Source organism: Lepisosteus platostomus, chromosome 1 (assembly GCF_059453375.1).
Source record: "Lepisosteus platostomus isolate fLepPlt1 chromosome 1, fLepPlt1.hap1, whole genome shotgun sequence".
NCBI classification, from domain to species: Eukaryota; Metazoa; Chordata; class Actinopteri; order Semionotiformes; family Lepisosteidae; genus Lepisosteus; species Lepisosteus platostomus.
Genome location: NC_142611.1, coordinates 2,836,318 through 2,857,007, shown reverse-complemented (window position 1 = coordinate 2,857,007; position 20,690 = coordinate 2,836,318). Strand labels below are relative to the sequence as shown.

The 20,690-nt window shown below is 42.7% G+C and overlaps 1 protein-coding gene across 10 annotated transcripts in view; it reads right to left on the bottom strand.

The window, feature by feature from the left end:
* Positions 1-7,361: 7,361 nt before the first annotated feature.
* fat1a (FAT atypical cadherin 1a) overlaps positions 7,362-20,690 on the bottom strand; it is a 75,180-nt gene continuing 61,851 nt past the window's right edge. For 4 of the 10 annotated variants that reach the window (XM_088639469.1, XM_088639901.1, XM_088639637.1 and 1 more), the window contains 16 exons: positions 19,551-19,940; positions 19,169-19,383; positions 18,621-18,758; positions 18,294-18,437; positions 17,913-18,110; positions 15,469-16,270; positions 15,245-15,376; positions 14,643-14,800; positions 13,974-14,436; positions 13,730-13,883; positions 13,325-13,435; positions 12,573-13,207; positions 11,679-11,816; positions 10,050-10,109; positions 9,557-9,592; positions 7,362-8,901 (listed from right to left, as the gene is read on the bottom strand). In XM_088639469.1, the coding sequence (XP_088495595.1) occupies positions 8,279-8,901; positions 9,557-9,592; positions 10,050-10,109; positions 11,679-11,816; positions 12,573-13,207; positions 13,325-13,435; positions 13,730-13,883; positions 13,974-14,436; positions 14,643-14,800; positions 15,245-15,376; positions 15,469-16,270; positions 17,913-18,110; positions 18,294-18,437; positions 18,621-18,758; positions 19,169-19,383; positions 19,551-19,940 (4,397 nt within the window). In that variant the 3' untranslated portion in view covers positions 7,362-8,278. Of the gene's footprint in view, positions 8,902-9,556; positions 9,593-10,049; positions 10,110-11,216; positions 11,276-11,678; positions 11,817-12,572; positions 13,208-13,324; positions 13,436-13,729; positions 13,884-13,973; positions 14,437-14,642; positions 14,801-15,244; positions 15,377-15,468; positions 16,271-17,912; positions 18,111-18,293; positions 18,438-18,620; positions 18,759-19,168; positions 19,384-19,550; positions 19,941-20,690 lie in introns of those variants that run through there. The other 6 variants (XM_088639982.1, XM_088640069.1, XM_088640156.1 and 3 more) reach the window with 5 other exon arrangements.

The window sequence follows — 20,690 nt, the reverse complement described above, 5'->3', positions numbered from 1 at the left end:
TGTATCATGTTGTATCAGGTGTTTTCTGACTTATAGATATTTAAAGTAATATTTAAATTAAAGTGATTTCCAAAGCTATTGTGATTTGATTATAAGGAGACTTGAAAACAGTGCATTATCATGTCACAGACTTATTTCAAATCCGTACAGAAAGCTTATTTAAATTTTCAATAAAAAAATGATTTTGCTATAGCTATTTTGTAACCTTCTTTTTTATGCTATCATTTGGCTTATGATCTAAGTCATCTAGCAGAGGCCAGCAGGGAGATCCGATCTCAGTTAACAGGTTTTGAGTTCTGCTGGAAGTTCAGTGCTTAGCCTCTGAAAGTTCATGTCTCTGTAGGTTTCAAACATACAGTGGAGCTGTTCTCTCTTTGTTTCCTATTCAAGGGTCATTAAAAGCCATTTTACCACACAGTCTGATCTCGTCTCAGTAGCCAAGCAGAGCTGGGCCTGGTCAGTACTGGTATAGATGGGAGGCCTCCTTCCTGTATCTTACTCTGTTCCATTTGCTTATACTCATAAGCTCTGTCTGCTCTTAAGGAACTGTGAGTCAAGGCCTGCTGTATACTACTGTATGTGTCCAGGGTACCTCAGAGGTTACAGTATTGCGGCAACGTCACTCTAAGCAGTTATGGTGCACTTAAAGATTTTATGCTCTAGGTCTACTATCTTTTTTCTATGCATTTCAATTATTATTAGTGGTGTTCTACTCAGAAGCACAGGCTGCACGTTCCACATCATTCTAATGACATAACATTATAATAAAATTGCATTAAATGAGCTCTTCACTAATTGCCGTTGGTGATCAACGTACTGTACTTGTGTACTTAGGTCGTACCGTCTCCAGCTTTTAATGAATTCACATGCATTATCAGAGGGAGATTCCGTGTCATGATCTTTAGGAGGATACATCGTTGAGATAACAACTTATACCATTCGTTGAATTTCAAATGTAAGGTTAATGTATAATAAGAAAGTCAAGCAGTGAGGTAATGGGATAATATGCTGTACCGTTAACAGGGATAAAGAGGAGAGAAGAAAGCAGCTGTTTAACTGCCGCAATGAGAAACCAAGATACAGAGCTGTAGGCTTGACTTAACCAATGAGACTACAACAGATGTTCAACTGCCAATATTTTTAGCAACACCTCCAAGAACGTAGTATCTGAAGTCACTTCATGATAGAACGAGACCTTATTTTCAGACCAGTTTCCTGCCTCGTTACATAAATTAGACAGGGCTTGAGAAATATCCTCAATGGCAATTGTCCTGGATCCATTAAAAATAAATAAATAGGATAACTACGGCTCTTCAGCAGGAAACACTTAGGATGCAATTAAAATATTGCTTTTTTAATAGCTGACATTAGACACCAAGATCTTCACCCCAGTTCTCCTTGCAGCCCTGTGTTTTAGTTTTACTAAGTGCTTATTTTACTGTTATCTGGTCCAGCAAGTGTGAAGCTTTGCTTTTTTCGATTACTTTTTTTCCTCATCATGATCATTATCATTTCACCGGGTCTATCGCCATAACAACGATGACAGAACAATGCTCACGCAATTCCAAGCGACTGGCCTCCAGAAATGTACGAACCGCCAGTTTTTCACATAATACATCCATCCTTCTCCACCAGCCTCGTCTTCCTACTTCTCTTCCTCACAAGCACACAAACAGCATAATGAATGTAAGCAAACGTTGCAATCATATACAGTATGTTCAAACGTAAAAATGAGATATTCAGTCATGTCTCTTTTAATGAGAAAACTCATTAAAAACAGGGATACTCAAATGCTGGTCAGGGCATCCGCTCAAAGTTCAAGTGCTTCCTGAAGTAAAAATGCCTTTGCAGGTTTTCGAAGCATTTTTTTAAAAGCACCAGCACTTGGGTACTTGGCTTATCCTGATTAATGGCTGTCTGGTGTATGAAACTTTAAAACTTTGGCAAGACAACAGAAAAGGTTTTCGTAGTAGAGTGACTCTGCTTCAATTAAAGCTCATCTTATTCATTTTAATAATTAAGCCAATAAAGTCTTTGAGAGTCCAGTTAGACTGAAAACCCCCTAGACAGGTCCAGATCCTGACTGAGGCCTCTGATATGTGTATAAAGCGATAAATATAGCTTAGATTTACATACATACCTTTACGTTAAACACGTGGAATCTAAAAAGAAATATTAATTTAATAAAGGCCTTGCACGCCTGTTAGTATTTGTTTTTTAACAAGCATATTTGAATTTCACCCTTCAAGTAACATTTTGTGCCTCTACACACAGTATAAAGTTCTAAATTTGATGTAAAAACATAAAAATCACGTCACTATGGCGACGTCGTTCTCGGCATCTTTCAGGTCGAAGGCGCTGAAAACAAACCGCCTCCGAGCCTTTTCTTTTTTACAGAGGAAGCAGCGCTCTAGAGAAATAACCACGCAATAAAACTGCGAAACCTGGCCTGCCACTGTTGGTTACAGCCAGAAACGTATTACATACCCTTAAGGGACTGTCAAAACATGTCAGAGAATTAAACTATTGTCAGCGTCTAACAAGAAACATTGTCAAACCTTGCTCAGAAGCAGTCCTCCTGCTCTCCAAACCAGCAAAAATCTGTTTCATGCCAAAGGTACAGCAGTGTTTTCTTTCATTTTTCCCCCTGCATGGTTATTAATATCACGGCATCCTAGGTGTATTTATAGGACAGGGATGTCGAAAAGATTTAACGTGATTGCTAGTTAACTTGAAGGAGTCTCTTCCTTATTAGTAGACACCCTTTTTCATTTCTGGAAATAGTGTCGGTAAAGTCAGCATGACTAGATGCGAGGATCCAGTCTATAAATTTGTTGGAATCAGACACTCGCTCCCACCCACAGACGATTCAGAGCTTTTGTGTCTGAACAACGGAACCTAGGCAGAGCAACATCGACGGTTAAAGATTCACTGCAGTAGCCCTGACACATCAAAATAACAACAGCAACAAGTTAATGAACACTAACCTGAGGTTAATTGATGTACTGTAGCTGGCACCGCGGAATGCAGTTTGTGCTGTATGTTGAGCGATTGTACTGTACATCTGACCTCAGTGCCACGGTTAAAATGCGTAATTTATTGACAGGAGCACTGACGATAACCAAGCAGAATGCCCAAGTAAAAAAGATTAAACGTGTCATTTTGGGGAGGAGGTTGGGGTCGTCATGCTAGGACGATTTCTGGTATATCGATGTTTAAGTCTAAAGCTGGACTGAAATATTTTCTAAGCATTCCAAAACAATTTTCCACTAATTTGTATCATTCACTCGGGAACACCACAGTCGCTGCTGTTTCCCGTGCACGCTGCACAGACTGGTGAAATGCACCAGCTGTTGTACCTCCGAGGGGAATTACTGTACCTGTTCAAGTCAAACTTTGTAACCCTCGTCTTGTCTTGATAAAATGCTCCACGGTGTTGCACCGCGTGCCCATGTACTAGATGGGACTTTATTTGAAGCAGTATAAAACGTATACCCTTCACTTTGTCAAGGCAACATTTTTGGAGTTCCACATCCCTGAAGATTTAAAACACTTCTACCGCGAATCGCGAGTTTAGTGAGTCTGGGTCTGTGACGATGATACACTACCATCTTGTGGCGAACATTCAATACAGCAAGAGCTCATGATGCTTCTCACTGTGGAATACAGTGCTGTGCATGACAGTTATCTGCAGTATAAGAGAGGCAACACATACTGTGAAAATAACTTTGAAAATAATGGGACCGTGCCTTGTTTTCATTTCGTGTTTTTGTAATGCAGAATTTTCTAGTGGAGAATGAAGACTTTCATATGCCTAGCAACAAGGTGTACTTTCAAATTGTATTGATTATCACCCAGTCAATGTATTTTTATGCACTATTTGTTGTAAATGTTTTTTTTTTCATTTTCCTAAACTGTATTACTATTTACAGTTAAGAAAGCTTTTCGCATACATTTAATTATTCCTTGAAGTGTATGTCGAGCTAAACCTTCAGTACCATCACTGTATATAATTTTGATGTGGTGTTCTCTATGAAAAAACAACTAGTAGTCTTACACACTACTGATAACCAATGCAATTGTTTCTATACTGTACGTCTCCAACCTTAATTAATTCTGAAAAAAAAATCCCAAAGGAATCATCTCCGTTTTCAGCTGTTGACCTTAAGAGATTCTGATCATTATTAATTTGGAGGCCTAAGAGTTGTGCAAAATATAATTAACACTTCAAAACACAAAATTAAGGGGACAGCTGAGGTATCAGACACAAGGCGGGAAGTCACATTATATACCTTATCAGATGCTACTGCAGAATGAGGAAAGAGCAGGGAAACCAGAGTTGGCTGATCAAATGAAAAGATTGTGCTGTGAGGCTCGACCTTACATTCATGGTGTCATCTGCAAGGCTCTTACGTAAAGGACCTGTGTACATTTTTCTGCAAGCTCCAGGTGCTACTCAGAGGTTACCCTAGGGGGACACCCCTGGAACTTTGGCACCGACTCCCAGAAGGCTCCACTCCAGCCTCACAAGGACTAAACCAGTGAAGCACTCATTCAGAGTGCACACTGACACTGAGCCCGGGTCTCCAGCCTGGGTCTCCAAGATGCATTTCAATGTTTGTATTGCCTGGGTTGTACTGGATTACCTGCAATGAGTCACTTCCTGGATGTGGAGCGCTTCAGGCTGTTTCTTTGGGGGAAACGACTTATACAAATGGAAAAGAATCATAATTGTTATTACTTTAATTATTCCATTCTGTGTCTCAGAACGTCTCTCTTTTGGACAATACAGTCCCTGATTCATACCAGAAACAGACACGAGAAATTTTGGATGAGTATTTCCAAGAGGACGGAAACTTGTAGGAAGAAACACAATACTACACACAAGAAAATGTATCTCACTATATAAGCTCTCACAGCTTCAATTCGGAAGGTTAATGATAAATTGCCGAATGTACATTTGTCACATTTATAGCCTTTGTTTGCTATAAATGTTGCAGATCATTGCCATTTATTACACACTTGTGCTGTGAGATAATGTTTTGGCTTTCAACAAAGGGATTTGAAGATCTTATACTTTTTACTTGGGCAGACTGTGGCAACATGTTTAAGTGTCTCTATACAGGATAGAAGAATGTAATTAGTGGTTTAACTTCCACTTATCCATTATTAGTATGCTGAATGCTTTATAGTTTGAAACACACCTTACCTGGTTATCATCTAATAGAAAAGAGCATACTTCTTCACTGCATCTGTTTTAGAAGCTAAGAAAATAATTGAACTACCCCTCCACGTGGTCCTCAGTGTACTAAAACAAACCATCTGTGGAATCCCGATGATGTTTTCTAGACCGTCGTTACTTTTGACACTTTCTAAAAGTTTGCCAGCTTTGGGCTTTAAGCCAAACACAATTTAAGTTGGTCTTGGCATTCAGTCAAGAATTTTCATTAGCTGAAGTTAACCTTTTGAAGATAGGCAGAGTGGAGCAAGGGTTACACTTCAAAGGAAATCTTTCTGTTTACTGCAGTCGCCAGTGACTGCAATGTCGCCTGCAATGAAGGTCACCGTGACATTTCATCTCACAGGGTCCGTGCTGTTCATGAAAAAAGAAAAACTCTCCCGTCACCTCGTCTTGAAATCTTCCCCCCGGTTCCCGTCCTCTTGGAAGTACCTCTTTGAAATTTCTCGTGCCTGTTTTTGGTATGAATCTAGTTTTGGTTTTCGAAAATCTAAAACAGTCTCTCTCAAACACATTCATATTTTTTTTCTGGCACATTTCGAGATAGAATTAATTTTATAATGGCTCCAATAAATTGGCATTATGCAAACAAGATATCAAAGAACAAATAACGTTCCTTTTCAAACCTCAGGCTTTGTTTCACAGGTTTTTTTTATGCAATGAAAGAAAGCAGCCTTCTAAAAGTACTGCCCAACCTCCCTTTGGAAGAACGCTTATTACCTCATTATAGCACGAGGCTTTTTACCTCCCTGATTCACAAGAGAACGAGCAGACTAATACCAACAAGGCTTGGATATTTACAACACTGCACCACGCAGGGGCAAGTCATTCAGATCTATGACCCTGGAAACACGCGACTGAAAACTTTAATAATGGGGGTGTCTGACTTCCCATACAGCATTTTGCAACTAGGTTTCTATACCAGCTGTGTGCCACATAAAAAGATAACTCTAATAATACAATACTTTTACATTTTAAGATGTAAACAAACAATACATATTTTGGTTTAGTGGTTTAGTGAAAGATACTCTAAGCTCAGGATCACAGCTGGAACTCTGAGCTTTCCTCATGTCCCATGACAGACAGACAAATGAGTGCCTGAACAAGTGAAAGTGTCTTAGTTTTCACTGATATTAGTCATATCTGTCCACTGATCTGGCAGTTTTAAATAAAAAGGGTGAATTTCCATATAAACAGACCCACCACGTGGATTTTTAATAGCCAGTATCTGTTTGGACAAGGAATTTGGTACATCACATACAGCAGCTAGTATTTAAAAAATAATAATCACAAGTACAAGTTGAAATGATGGCCAATAAGGATTTGAGCATTTTGATTATAGGGCCAGATCTGTTTATATTAATTATTGCTGTATGAGTTTTACATTTCATTATTTTTTAATTAATTTTGACCAAATTATTTTATTATGGTGAGCAGAGTTTAGTGTTTACTTGTTTTTTGTTCCACCCCGTCAGTTGAAGTTAATTAACACATCTGATCAAATCTCAAAACATGAGTTTCATTAAAGGTGCAGTTAGTCATCTATAAAAAAACGCAGAGTTTGGTGGAAAGTATTACACAGTTAATTAACTAATTAGAGCAATCATGTTCATTATTATTGTGTAATTACGTAACGGAACAAAAACCAGAAGACACCGGGTCTTAGGAATTGGCTTAAAAGACTGATAATGGTACGATAATAGGTATCTTTCTAGAACTGAACAAGTAAAGGTTTCTTTCACACTGAAAAGAGAAAAAAAGAAAATGTTTTGGCTGTGGAGCCTTCTTCAGGTGTTTTCTTTTTTCTCTTTCCAACAGGAATAAACTTTTACTTGTCCCTTTGCAGCCACCGCATGCTGACGCAGCTCCCTGCTTGAACTCTTTCTAGAGCTCATTTTCTACCGACAACGAGCTGAAACAACGTTTGAAGAACGTTATTACATGGCTGAACAGATGCATACCTGCTACTGATGGAAACGGGCACTGTGACCTCCTGAAACAGGAGATGTAAAATGTCAACGAAAAAAAAACACATCAATGATTTTTATAGCTCCATGGGTAGCAAGAACTTGTTTAAACACTTTTAGTCATACTGTGGTTTGAAAAGCATTAAAAACACATGTTTTTATTAATAATTTATTGCCAGTAGGAAAGAGTGAGCTAATGGCAGTACCTGATAAAAACCTTTACAAGACCATTCCATCTCTCACACATACAGACACTTTTAAAAACCTATGCCAAGGATGAATTCTGCACTATAAATACATTGGGTCCCATGTTTGTTTGGAAAAAAAAAAGGTTTACAGCTTCAGTTTACAAAACAATATTAAAATAATACGGAATGAAAGAACAAATGCAGTCACTCATTTAAGACCCTCAATTATCAATGTTACACATACACAGACCGTATCTGACAAGCCGTTTTTATCGTACGTGTTTATGAAAATATTCAGTGATAAAGTAAGGCTGATATAATGTCACACCACAAAACTGTTTTTTTTTTGGGAAAAAAAAACATAAAATATCTACAAAACCTAGTAAAACTTGAAATCAAAACTGTACATTAAAATTTACATAAAACGAATGAGATTTGTTTTTTTAAAAAAAATTAGTCTCTGCATTGTTATAACTATATAAATACAGATATCGCTTGATTTTCTCGTTCACAATTGTACGCCTGTTCAGAACTCCTTCAAAGTTTGCGCAGGATGACGAACACTAAGCCAATGGCACAGCCAGTGAAAAATCGAATCCGGTTTTCAGTTCCGTGGGAGATGCTGCAGGAGATGCAGGGACGTGCGGAGTGGGAGCTGCATGATCCAGTGCCGCCACAGGCTTAGCGAGAACAGCTCGCAAGCAGTCTTTGCAAAAGAAGAGAAGCGCGGGATCGACTACCCTCGGCGTTATCGCGGGAATCGAGCTTGCGCGCGCACACGCGCTCGCGGGGGTGCGGGCGTGTGCGGGCGCGCACGTGGTGTGCGGGCGTCGTTTTTTTTCCCGCTCCCTCCGCTCCAGGCACTTTCGTTTTAGGATACAGTGTCAGACCTCGGTGTGCTGCTGGGAGTCCAGCGGGGGAATGGCCACGTCGTCGAAGTGGCCTTCATCCCCACTTTCGTAGTCGCTCATCATGACCTCGGACTCCTCGCAGCACGCCGACATGTCGGAGCAGGAGGCCGTGGAGGTGTACAAAGACATCGACATGTTGTCCACGCTGGGCGCCTCGAAATCCCGGCCGTACCCCAGGGCGTACGCGGGGAACACCCCCCTGTAGCCGCCCGGCCCCACGGCGGCGCTCTGGGCGTCCGGCAGGTCCGCGGGGTAGTGGTGGCGCGGGAGGTACTGGCCGAGGCTGTAGTGCGGCGGCCTGCCCCGGGCGGAAGAGCCGGGGCTGCCGGAGGGGGGCGTGTCCCCGGGGGGCTGTACTGTCTCGTACTGGTCGGCGTACTCGGGCAGGGGGGGCAGCTCGTCGCGAACGGGGAAGTCCTCCGGGGGCGGCGGGAAATCGCTCTCGATGTCGTAGCCCCCCGGGTAGTAGTCAGTGTCAATTACGTTGGGGTCACTATACAGGGGGGCCGGTGCTTCCACAACCTCGAACTGTGGGAACTCCTGGATCCCCGGAAGCTGGACACTTGGCATCCAGTCTGAGGTGTCCCAGTGGTAACCTGCGCAATGCAAGACAGCCGTCAGAAACTCTTCTTTTTGATATCTGAAGCACATATTAAAAATATATATATGTATATATATATCGGTACTCTGATGGGAGCCCTACTGTCAGCTGATCAGGTCACCCATATGAAGTACGACAACACAAATCTGTTTTTATTTCAAGATTCCCAAAATCATGCATCATCATTATCACACCAGTGTGTTAAGCTGCATTAGTTCAAGCTTGGGAACACAACTCCAGTGTACAAAGACATGTATTGAAAACTTAATCTGCAGACAGCTGATAAGAGGAGCAGTGAGCCCACCTATGCCTGGTTTTCAGTACTGTTGGAAAACTGCATTACAGGGTGTGTGTGATCTGGGTAACATTACAGATGCCATTAATGACAGCCTTGCACTGGTTCAACAGTCCACATCAAGATCTCTTTATCCTCTACCTTTTTTAATCAGAAGTGATTTGACAGGTTGAGTGGAACAGTGGTTAAACAATGCTTAAAGCTGTATTTTGTTTTACTTGAAACCACAACACCTACTGCGGCCCCTTGTCTAATCAACACTGTTTTATTCGCTACGGTAAGCACATAAGCACATTACAGTGAAAGGTGAGTGAGATTAGCATCGAGCACACAAAGAAATTCATGCAAAAGTCACCTCTTGGGTTCTTGAGGTCATGAGCCGCGAAAGACTCTTTAGACGGCAGAGAAAGAGAAGAAGAAAACATTTCAGGTCCAGCATCAAGAGATAATCAGGAACAGGAGAGGAAAACACGAAGAGAAGAGGCCTTCAAACCTCTGTTTATCACACTCCCGAATGACTGAGAATGGGTTCTGCCATTTACTTAATCAGAGACTTATACAGTCTGAACCTCAGCTGTATTGGGCTTCTCTCTTCACCAAGTGCTTTCGACACCAGAATTAAATATTTTTTGTATGTTGATTTTAGCTCTGATGCACTGATCTGTGCTGTTATTCTAATACTGACTCCAGAGAGCCAATGAAAGCAGCAGCGCGAACCAACACGTACTGTAATTGTTGATTTCTGAATAAGTAAAGGGCACATATGAAGCTTATTCTATGTCACAAAACTAAAGACAGCACTACACACAGAAGACCACAGACAACTATGTATGAGGTAAAAAGAATACCTTCTCTCTCCACCGAGTCAACAACAGAATTGACAAGGTGTATTACAGTCACTATGGAGGCTAGTAAAAAGGTAGGGAAGGAGCAAATAAGAAATCTACCATTAGTACATATTCTTCAGTAACAATGGAAATCTTACTTAGTTGGGCTATAAAAATTGAAATCAACTGAAATATGCAGTACCCATAAATTTTCCTTTGCTTCACTGGCAGTATTTCTTGATATAAATCTAAACTTTTCCAATTTTACATCAAATACTAATGGGAATCTATACTACATGTCTGGGTTTTCACAGCTAATCACAACACAGACTTAAAACATAAGATGAGGACTTGTCTTATACAAGGTAACATACACGTATACAGCACTGAGATGCTCACAATGGTATTTACAGTACTGAAGGAAGAAGCCGCAAAATTTTCCAGGATAAAAATGCCTTTCCTCAGGTTAGTATGTGTATATAGCTGAAGGTGATTTCTGGCTGACCACACAAACATTCCCAGTTTCACTTGTACATCTTTGATTCCTGGCTTAAACTCATGAGGCCTGGGCCACAGAGTACAATCTGTCCAGTGAGAGAGTACCCATTACTGGGAACCCAGCGAACACTTCCTAAAGACCAAGGGTGATTTAATGTGAAAAACAATTAGTTGAGTTATAGGTTTTGTCATAACACCTGCACTCCAAAAATGTATTTATATAACATGGTCTGCGGATTAAGGGGTCAATAAAAGTACACATGTACATGACCATATAACCACAACAGGAAGGGAATACAATTCCTGTGCAATGTGTGCAATACTTTCTAGCTGAAATGAAACATGACCTTTAATGTAACAATGATAAAGCTGGTGCGGCAAAACCTTTTGTTTTCTTTTTTTTTTTGCTGCTCTCCAAACATCTGTTCGCTGCTTTGATTAATTTCCAAAACGTCAGTTAAAATGATCATAGGACCTTTAAATTAGCTGCACGGCAAAGCTTTGCCAAGATCCTTTCTAGTGGCAATGACAAAGTTGACTTCAGGATCAGATATTGAGAACATGTGCACTACGCATTGTTTCAAGCAAGGATGTGTGCTGTGGGACACAGACAGGAAAAGCTTTTTATCACTGGAGAATCTCAGAGCCTCTTAGGCAACTTCCTTCTTTACCGGTGTAAATCGGACTTACAAGCAGCCCCTAGTTAAACCCTGCTCTCGTTCTGTGGAGAGATTTGATCCATATGGGAGCTGAAGCCGCAGCAAAGGAAGAAAAAGGAACAAATGACCCATAGTCACCTTTTCATATGGAAACATGGTTTTGAGTGAAATGAGGGAAAAAGTTTCATGTAACAGGGATAAGCTTAAAGTGAACCGGATTCTTTTGGCAGCCAGAATTTCTTCTCAATTTAAGGTATTTGCTGACGATGTTAAAAGGATTTAACATGCTTAGAAATTTCTATTATTTCAGACAGCATAAGGGAGCACATTTCCTTCAACACATTATTTTAAAGTTGAGTTACAAACTCTTCTACACCTTCCATAGAATATCTTATGGATACTTTGCTACAGATTTAATATTTAATATTAATTTAATATTTGACCTAGAGGAAAAAAAAAACTTTCATCCGTTGGTAAATCTCTAAATACGTACCATTGTCATCACAAGACTCTGACTGAAAGGAACTGAGAGATTGGACTTCTGACATGCTTCCTCGCGTGTTGTATGGGTGACAAGCACTGTCCTCCACTGGTTTCTTTGACAAGCAGGGATCCAGATCAACAACTTTAGCTGGAAAAGGGGATCATAAAAAATTCATGTTGGGTGACAGCTTGCAGCAGAACAGTTACATTTATTTATTACAATCATTTTTAAATGTTCCCCCTTTTATATTTCAACTGGCTTTCAAACTTAGCACTTTAGTCCTAAACTGATTCAGGTGGAGCCCAGACATTGAACAGTACCATGACATGGAGGGACAGACAGACTGTTAAAAAAAATTCAGGGTTCAAATGCACTACATGTGTAATTCCTACAAATATTACAAAGTCAAAGTCGGACTTTGTTGTAGTTCTGCAGTACTACAGAAATAGGTACATTGCTTTCTTAAAAACTAAGTACAATGTCTTCTTTAATTTTTAACTGGAAGCCAATAAAATAATCGTACTACGACTTAACTAATTTTTTTAACGGTATTCTCACAAACATACTGTGACTTTCTTTCCGTACAACATACATTCCTAATCCTGAATCAGGTCTATTCAGCAGAATTTAAGGCAGCCCTCTGCAGAGCACATCACCAATCCATCTCGCTCAGTCTTAACATTTAAGGAGTAGTACTAAAGGAGGCGACATCAGTCACAAAGTAAATAATTAATAGGTTAAGACAGCAATTAGTTCAATCATAAGAAATGAGAGTGATTCAGGCATAAATCATTTATAATGGAAAACACATTCCTTCCTGACATCAATCGTCGGTTAATTAATAATGAAGACTTCATTAACAGTTTCCCCCTTTATGCATATAAAACTCGAAAACAAACGTACCGTCATAGTCGTAGTCCCAGCTGGGCTTCTGAATGGAATCGCTGTCGGACGGAGAGTTGGAGGGGGGGGGAGGGGGGAGATTGGGAGCCACACTGCAGACAGCCACTGTTTTCCTGTGCCCATGCATGGAGTCGGGGTTGAAGGTGCTGAACTCCGGGTGCTCTGGGATGGCAGAGCCCTCAAAGGAATTCCTGTCCAGGTTGTTCCTGGAATCGCTGGGTATGCTCGGGGTGTAGGAGATGGGGCGCACGGGAACTTGGGGAGGGACGTCCGAATACACGTTCTTGCTCAGCTTGGAATCGAAGTACGGTCGCTGCAAGAAGGAGCTGGTGACCCCAGCTTGTTTCTCCTCCTCCAGCTTGGGCTTCCGGGACCTGCACACCCGCTTGCGGAAGACGACGAAGAGCAGGACCAGGACGAAGATGCTCACCACAAAGACTATGATCCCTACGACCTCTTCCAAACCGATGTTCCACGAGGTGGAAACGAACTCGTTTTTGACCAGCACGGCGCTCTCGCAGAGCGCCCCGCCGTATCCCAGGCTGCAGTTACAGCGGTAGGAGCCGTAGGTGTTTTCGCAAAGGCCTCCGTTCGAGCAGGGGTTTTTGACACATTCGTCAATGTCATTGAGGCACCTGGCGAGAGAGAAGACGGTTTCGGCGTTCGGTTTGGAGAGCAGGGGAGGGGGTGGGGGGAGAAAAAGCTGCATTTAAACAAGCAGTGTACGCATAAACTCTAAGACAGATACCTACCTTTCCCCATGAAAACCGGGCTCACACTCACAAACGGGACCATCCAGACTGTCGATACATTTGCCACTGTTTTTGCAGGGATTATCTTTACAGTAGGGGCCCAGCTGGCACCTAGAGACACAGACAAACAGAGGACTCGGGTCACAAACTCACCGCAAATCATTTTTGAGCCGGCAGACGGACCTGACCTATTCTTAGAGCTTAAAGCTTATTTATAGGTTTGCAATTCTTCTACAGGCTGTCGTGCCCAGTCTTCAGATGGTAGGCCCAAACAAGACAGACAAACCCTGTAAAGTTGTTTTTCCTTTTTTCCCCACAATCCAATGACATCTCATTTATCCGAAATCATACTTGATGAAACAAAGCAAGAGCTGCAATATGGCTCAACAGACTGAAAGACAGTACCTCTGGCCGGAATATTGCCCCCTACATTGGCACACGAAGTCGTCGTGGACGGGGATACACGTTCCTCCATAGAGACACGGGTTGGAAGCACAAGCACTCACACCAATTTCACAGTGTGTCCCCATGAATAAGGCGCTGCATTTACAGAAGTAACCTAAGGAAAAGAAACACGTTAACATCTTGCAGGCAAACGCAGTTCTTTCGGTCCTACGCAAGGGGATACCGTTTTTTAAAACCGGCGTACCTCCATTCGGGAGTGAGGAGCAGATCCCGCCATTGGTACAAGGATTACTGGAACAGCCTTCTGCTGGGACCACGGTGCAGCCGGGCGCCACGTCCACCATCTCTTCCATCACCGCGTAGGGCCTGGGCTTGCTGCTCAGAGGAAGCTCTTGCCCGTTCAGGAAGATGGACTCCATGCAGCCCCTGAGCCCGCTGCTGACCGGCGCGCTCCTGCCGTGGCGCGAGCCCTGCTGGCGGGCGTGGCCCCCGAAGAAGACGAAGTTATCCAGGTTGAGGGTGCGCAGGGTGCCCGGCGCTGTTCCCGAGGCCGTGTGGACCCGGTCCAGGACCAGCTTCGCGTAGTTCCCGTCCACCTCCAGGGACACGGAGTGCCACTCGCCGTCGCTGACCTGGATGCTGTGCACCGAAACGATGCCTGGACCGCTGCCGCAGTCGAACTTGTACTGCAGTCGACCGTTGCTGATCTGAAATTAAAAACCCAAGGAACTTGGTTCATTCGGACTTGCTGTGGGAAACTCTCGTGCTTCCCTGGGCTAAAAGGGGCTGTTAAAATAGTAGTATAGCTGTCCACAACGTCCATGTGAAAACTTTCTACCGAGAGAACGTTAAAAGTTTCTATACTACATTATGATCGTTTGCAAAAAAAAAGTTTGAATCAGTCTTTATATACCTCCAGAATACTGTAGTCAGTTCCTTTTGCGTACATTACAGTTGCATGGGTCGAGTATGTTCTTAGCTTCAGGGAGAGCTTCATTTCCTCCTTGTTTTCACTCTCCGAGAGACGGTACTTGACGTAGCTGTTCCCACTGAATGTCAGTGAAACACCCCCTAAAACAGCAAGAGCAAAAGGTTAAAGAGGAAAGCTCATTTAAAACGTGCGCATGTAATGTTACCTGCGGAAATTGCCCTACCCAATGGAAAAACTAGAAAACACTGGATTAACACTTTACATTTAAGAGTCTATGATTTTCACGCCAAACATTTTTAAGTCATACCTAGCTTCCATTGAATGCATAACCAGTTAATTCACTAAATCTCAATATATATTTATATTCTTCTAATAGGATTTTTCCCTATTCCTTGTTAATTAACCATGAACAGACACCACAAAACGTTGCCTAGTTTGGGGAAGCAAAGCAATGCCTGCACGAATCAGCCTTGAAATGTAAACGGCAAAGGCGATCTCTTTCACTTTCGAGGTTCTTTCTCAAGATTCGTGAAGCAGAGAAAGATTCTTGCTGCCTCGGAACAAGAAGCTGCAGCTGATCTTACCGGAACACTTTCCATGTTTGCCGTCCGTGCACACGCAGCTGTGTTTTCCTTCCTTTGGATCAGCGACACACTCGGTACCTTCAGGGCAAGGAACGCCTTCACAGAGCTTGCTCAACACAGGGCATTTACCAGCTGCAATGGTACAAAAATACATGTACAGTAAGGGAAGAAATCTTTAATTGCAATGTAAAGGTAGTCACCTCCCTGGCGTGACACTAGCTCACCTTTACAGAGACACATCGCAGACCTCTGATGCCGTGGGGTGACGAAACTCAGCCTGGCAGTGCTGTAGGTTGACATGACATTCTTGTCCAGAGTAATTATTTCATCACAGAATCTCAGGGGACACTCCAGCCCAGAGCAAAGTTTCTTAATGACTTTGACAATTCGCACACCAGTCATCTCCTCGACGAGCGCGATGGAAGTGTTGAGCTTTCGGTACAGAACCTCGTGTGACTGGTAAGGGCTTCCTGACTTCTCCATGACGAGCAGCACGTCCAGGTGAGAGGGAGGCTCCGCGGGCTGCAGGCTGACAATCTGAATGTCGTGTCTTTTCACCCCTGCGATGTTCCTCAGGGCCCTCTGGAAGTTGCGCCAGTAGTCCCCAATGAACTCCTCCGGCGCGATGTTGGCGAATCTAACCGCAACAGAGTTGTTTAGCATCTGCTGGGTGACTTGCTTAACGTACACGTTGATGTTGGCAGCCACAGTAAACCTTCCATCTGTAACCGTGACATTGAGAGGATAGTGCCCGACATCCAGCCCTTTGCTGGCTATGAGTTTCCCATTGGCGCTTGAGACAGAGAACAGATTCCCAGATTTAGACACCAGGCTGTAAGTCAGGGTATCATAAATGTCCTGGTCTGTAGCATGGATCTTTCCAAGGACTCCCCCAGAGTACTCATCCCCATGGGTGGTGATGAAGACTTCTAATGGAAGAATAGCTGGAGGGTAAATGCTTTCTTCAATGACTTTGATGCTGATGAATGTGGATGAGAGCAGTTGAGGCTTTCCGCTGTCAGCCACCTAAAAATAGAAAAATAGTTTCAAACAATTTGCTGCTCATGAAAAATTCCTTTAGAACTAAAAACACTGATAGTAGGTAAATCTGTGACGAATTTGAAACAACCCAAAATAAACCCAGGTCATTGGGTCTGACCTGGACCCCTTAGAGGTAGTGGCTGAGAGGAGAATGGTGTCCAAACTAGAGGCCATCATGGACAACATCTCCCATCCCCTCTATGACAGGCTTGTAGAAATGAAGAGCACGTTCAGCAATAAGACTGATTCATCCACGGTGCGACAGGGAGCGCTACAGGAGGTCATTCTTGCCTTCTGCCATAAGACTGTACAACGCATCCACCTTGCGTCTGGGCAGAGGCAACATTGACAGTGACCTGTTTCTGGACTGAACACATCTACTACTACATCTGTTCTCTTTCTTTTCCTGTTTACAACCGTTTTTTGTGCAATATATGCCAGGGACCCGTGCAATACATTTATGTATAAGCAATAAATTTATATTTATATCTATATTTACATCTTTATTTATATTCATATGTGTGATATGATTTTTCTGCGTACTGTTCTGTTCTAGTTTGTTCTTTGTGTGTCCGGACTGTGAGTAACTCTTTTAGTGGACCCCTCACTGTACTGATTGTATTGTATGTATTGTACTATTATTATTATTGTATCATTCGTTACACTGTGCCTGTGTTGTCTGTGTTAAGCTGCTGTTGCACTGCAATTTCCCTCACAGGATCAATAAAGTATCTATCTATCTAAACAGCAAGCACTGGTGCCCATTACACTTGGAATGGTCTGTATAATTAAACAAGACTGTGTATTTGTCATCTATGAGAAGACTGTCAAAACTCTTTGAAGTGTTCATCAATGTAACGCAGGTTCAATCCTGAAGCTTTCTTTTCGACTTCTGATGTAAAATCAAATGGCTAAAAAAAATCATGCGCTGCTATAACAATGTTCCAACAGAAGAGGGTGCTTCAATCATCACATATTTTTATAGCCACGGTAATCTTTCATGAATTAATACAACTGCCCCCCCCCCCCGTGAGTAAAAGTACAAAAATAAAAGCAAAATTAACAACAACTTGTTGCTGGCATCCACCAGACATTTATAGTTAAAAATACATTAAAAAATGCACAGATTTTCACAGCTAGAAACAAAGGCAAAACTGAGAGTGTGCAATTTTCTTCCTCCTAGAGATGTAGATTTAAAATATGAGCCCCCCTGTTTTGGAAAGAAACTCAGTCATACTAATCTCATCAGACAGCACTGTGCTTTCTGAAGCCAAAAATGTTAAGAATTTGGGTTTGTAAATTTGTGGTCTGGCAGGGGCACGATTTTAATGCTTCACAGAATTATTCAGGACACGGTGCCTTTCCGGACTGTTTGATTTTTATATTAGATTCGTATAGGAATTCCTCTTAAGAATTACATTTTAGGGCACCAACTAGTATGGCCACCATAAAAAAAAAACTTTGTACAGCTTTCTGAAGGGTTGCACATTTGTTTCTCTTTTTGGACTGCTTATATCGCTGAATGTGCACAACCAAGGCTGTAACTTGCAACCCAAAAACTGACTGCAGTGCGCAGAGGGGTTTATCATTTTCTTTACTGGAGGAGGTGGAGTGCCAGAGGCCATACCTGAACGTGAAGGAAATAGTGGTCCTTCATTTCGCGGCTCAACGGCATGGAGGCCGTAAGAACTCCCTGCTGGTTTATTTCAAACGCATTTCCTTCGTCTCCACTGGTGATTACAAAGGAGAATGGGGGACCGTTGTGAGAAGCGTCTTTATCTGTTACTAATAACTGCAGCACTCTGGCACCCACGGGTCTGTTCTCCTGCAAAAAACACAAGAAGGAAGATTCAGAAAACGCTTTCGGATACACATCAAGAACGGAGATGTACACCGCACCCTCGATGGGTTAAACATATAGTCACAATTATCAGTAGACATTTTAAGTACACAGCTCTTAAAAATACAAGCCCCCCCCCCCAAGGCCTTTAAGGCAAGATGCGTTTACCTGGATGATGACACTGTAGTTGGCTTGTGAGAAGACTGGCGGATTGTCGTTCACGTCTGACACGTCTATGTTGATGACTGCCGTGCTGGACTTGGGGGTATTTCCATTGTCCGAGGCGACCACCGTCAGCGTATATCCCGAGATCTACAAGTAAAACCCAGGTTATACGTCAGGTACTGAAACAAAGCGGGACAGCATCCAAGAAGTGCTTCAACCTTTTACCCGACGATGCCCGAAAAGCAACAGACGGAGCTCAAGGTACATAAAATGAACCCTGGGACAGGAGCTGGGGATCTGATCAGCTCGTTGGGAAAAGAGCCCTCTCACCTTCTCTCTGTCTAACTGTCGCTCGAGCTTGACCTCCCCTTTGACGGGATCGATGGCGAACGGGCTTCCCTGATTCCCGTTGACGATGGAATAGCGGACGTGGTTGTTGGAGGGCCCGTCGGCATCGTCTGCCAGGACCTGAAGGAACGACACAACCGTTTCCGCAATGAGCCGCGAGGAAAACCGGGACCTGCTTCAGCAGAACATCTCTTAACACGGGTGTTCCCGTGCACACAAAATACGGATTCTGTTCTCAAGAGAAAGAGAAGGGCCGAGAACTCAGCAGTGTGATTCAAAAACCGATATTAAAATCTAATTTCCCGACAGCTCATTTAGGAACTGCCTTGTTTAAAAAACGGGAATCGTGAATTACTCTCTATTTAGAATAAACCTCAAGGGATTTCCCCCCCCCCCCAGCTTTGAGAGCAAGATTTATTTTTTTTAAAACAATTCCGCTATGAAAAATATTTTAAGTAAACGATTACATTTTCAATTATGGTTATATATTAAACTTCTATTAAGCTCTGTAGAAAAAAATAAGCACATACGGCAATAACGGTTTTCCCCAGTTCAGCATCTTCGCTTATAACTGCAGAATAGACCTCCTGGTTGAAGACTGGACTGTTGTCGTTTATATCTGTCAAATTAATATTCACTGTTGCCACATCGCTAAGAGAAGGTGTGCCTCCATCGGTGGCCTCTACTGTGAGATAGTACTCGTGGGACATTTCATAATCCAGACTCTCAATCACAAAGATGTCACCTGCAGACGTGGAGAAAGAAAGAAAGCAAGCATGGGCCGGCAATTAAACAGAGACTTCAAACAGTCTATCACAGAGACTACCCCACCTGGCAGCAATTATCCTTTATGTCAATACATCTGCTACGGTCATAATGGCAACTCCAAAACAGGCCGTTAAGAGGGCATACCCGTGTCGGAGTCGATGCTAAACTTCCCGTGTTCGTTGCCACTGATAATGGAGTAAGAGATTTCCGCGTTCACTTCAATGTCTCGGCTTGCGGCAAAAACTTGAAGGATCCGGGTTCCCACGGCGACGTCCTCGGAAACGGTGGCGATGTACTCCCGTTGCTCGAACACCGGGGGGTTGTCGTTGATGTCCAGCACAGACACGACCATGGTGCAGACCGTGGAGAGCCGGCGAGGGGAGCCCTGGTCCGTAGCCCGGGCCGTCAGCGTGTACACTGCCTGCACCTCCCTGTCCAGGGGCTTCTCCAGGCTGACGACGCCAGACTCCTCGTCCACCAAGAAGTAGCCATTGGCAGAATCGACAAATGAGTACAAGATATTGCTGTTTTGGCCTGGAAAACAAAAAAAGAAGGTGAGAAAAGATCATCAATACGTCTCGTTTCGCAGGGCGGGTAACACATTTAGATGTGTGGGAGTCTCCTAACTGATAATGTGCTATTCACTCAACACTGCTTCAGATAATCGTTTTGTATTCCAGATTCCTATAATGTTGTTTAAACCATTTTTAAACAGAAGTGCATGTTTATTCCTCTGTGCTGTTACAGCTCAGCTGTATTTTTCTTAACAACTTTGCTGGAATTTTACTAAGTGCATTGAGCCAAACCACTCCACAATCTTTACTCCTCATCAGTAAACAGCCACAAACAAATTCTGTTGACTGTATTTCACAGCAACTCCTAAATCGATGTACACGTTCAGGCCCAATGAGTTCAGCTGCAATTAGAAAAAAAAACCCATTTGGCTACGAACAGAGAAATAACCGTTTATAGTCATGGTTGGTCTATGAAGTGGTATCTGTGATAAGGAGGTTTACACGGGAGGAAAACTGTGGCAAGATAATGTTGTTGTCTAGAAAGAGGAATGTTCTCCATAATTTACTCTTATCACACATCACAAAACGTTATTTTGCCACTTCATTCTTTCCTTTGTAATCCCGGGGATAAGGTTCGGCTACAGTGGCGCCATCCAGACATTCACAAGTAGTGATGCAAGTCAGCCGTCACCCTTTTAGATTATCAAAGGAAAAAGTGGAGCGTCAACGTTTCATCACCTGGTATAAATATAACCAGCTACAAAGCTTA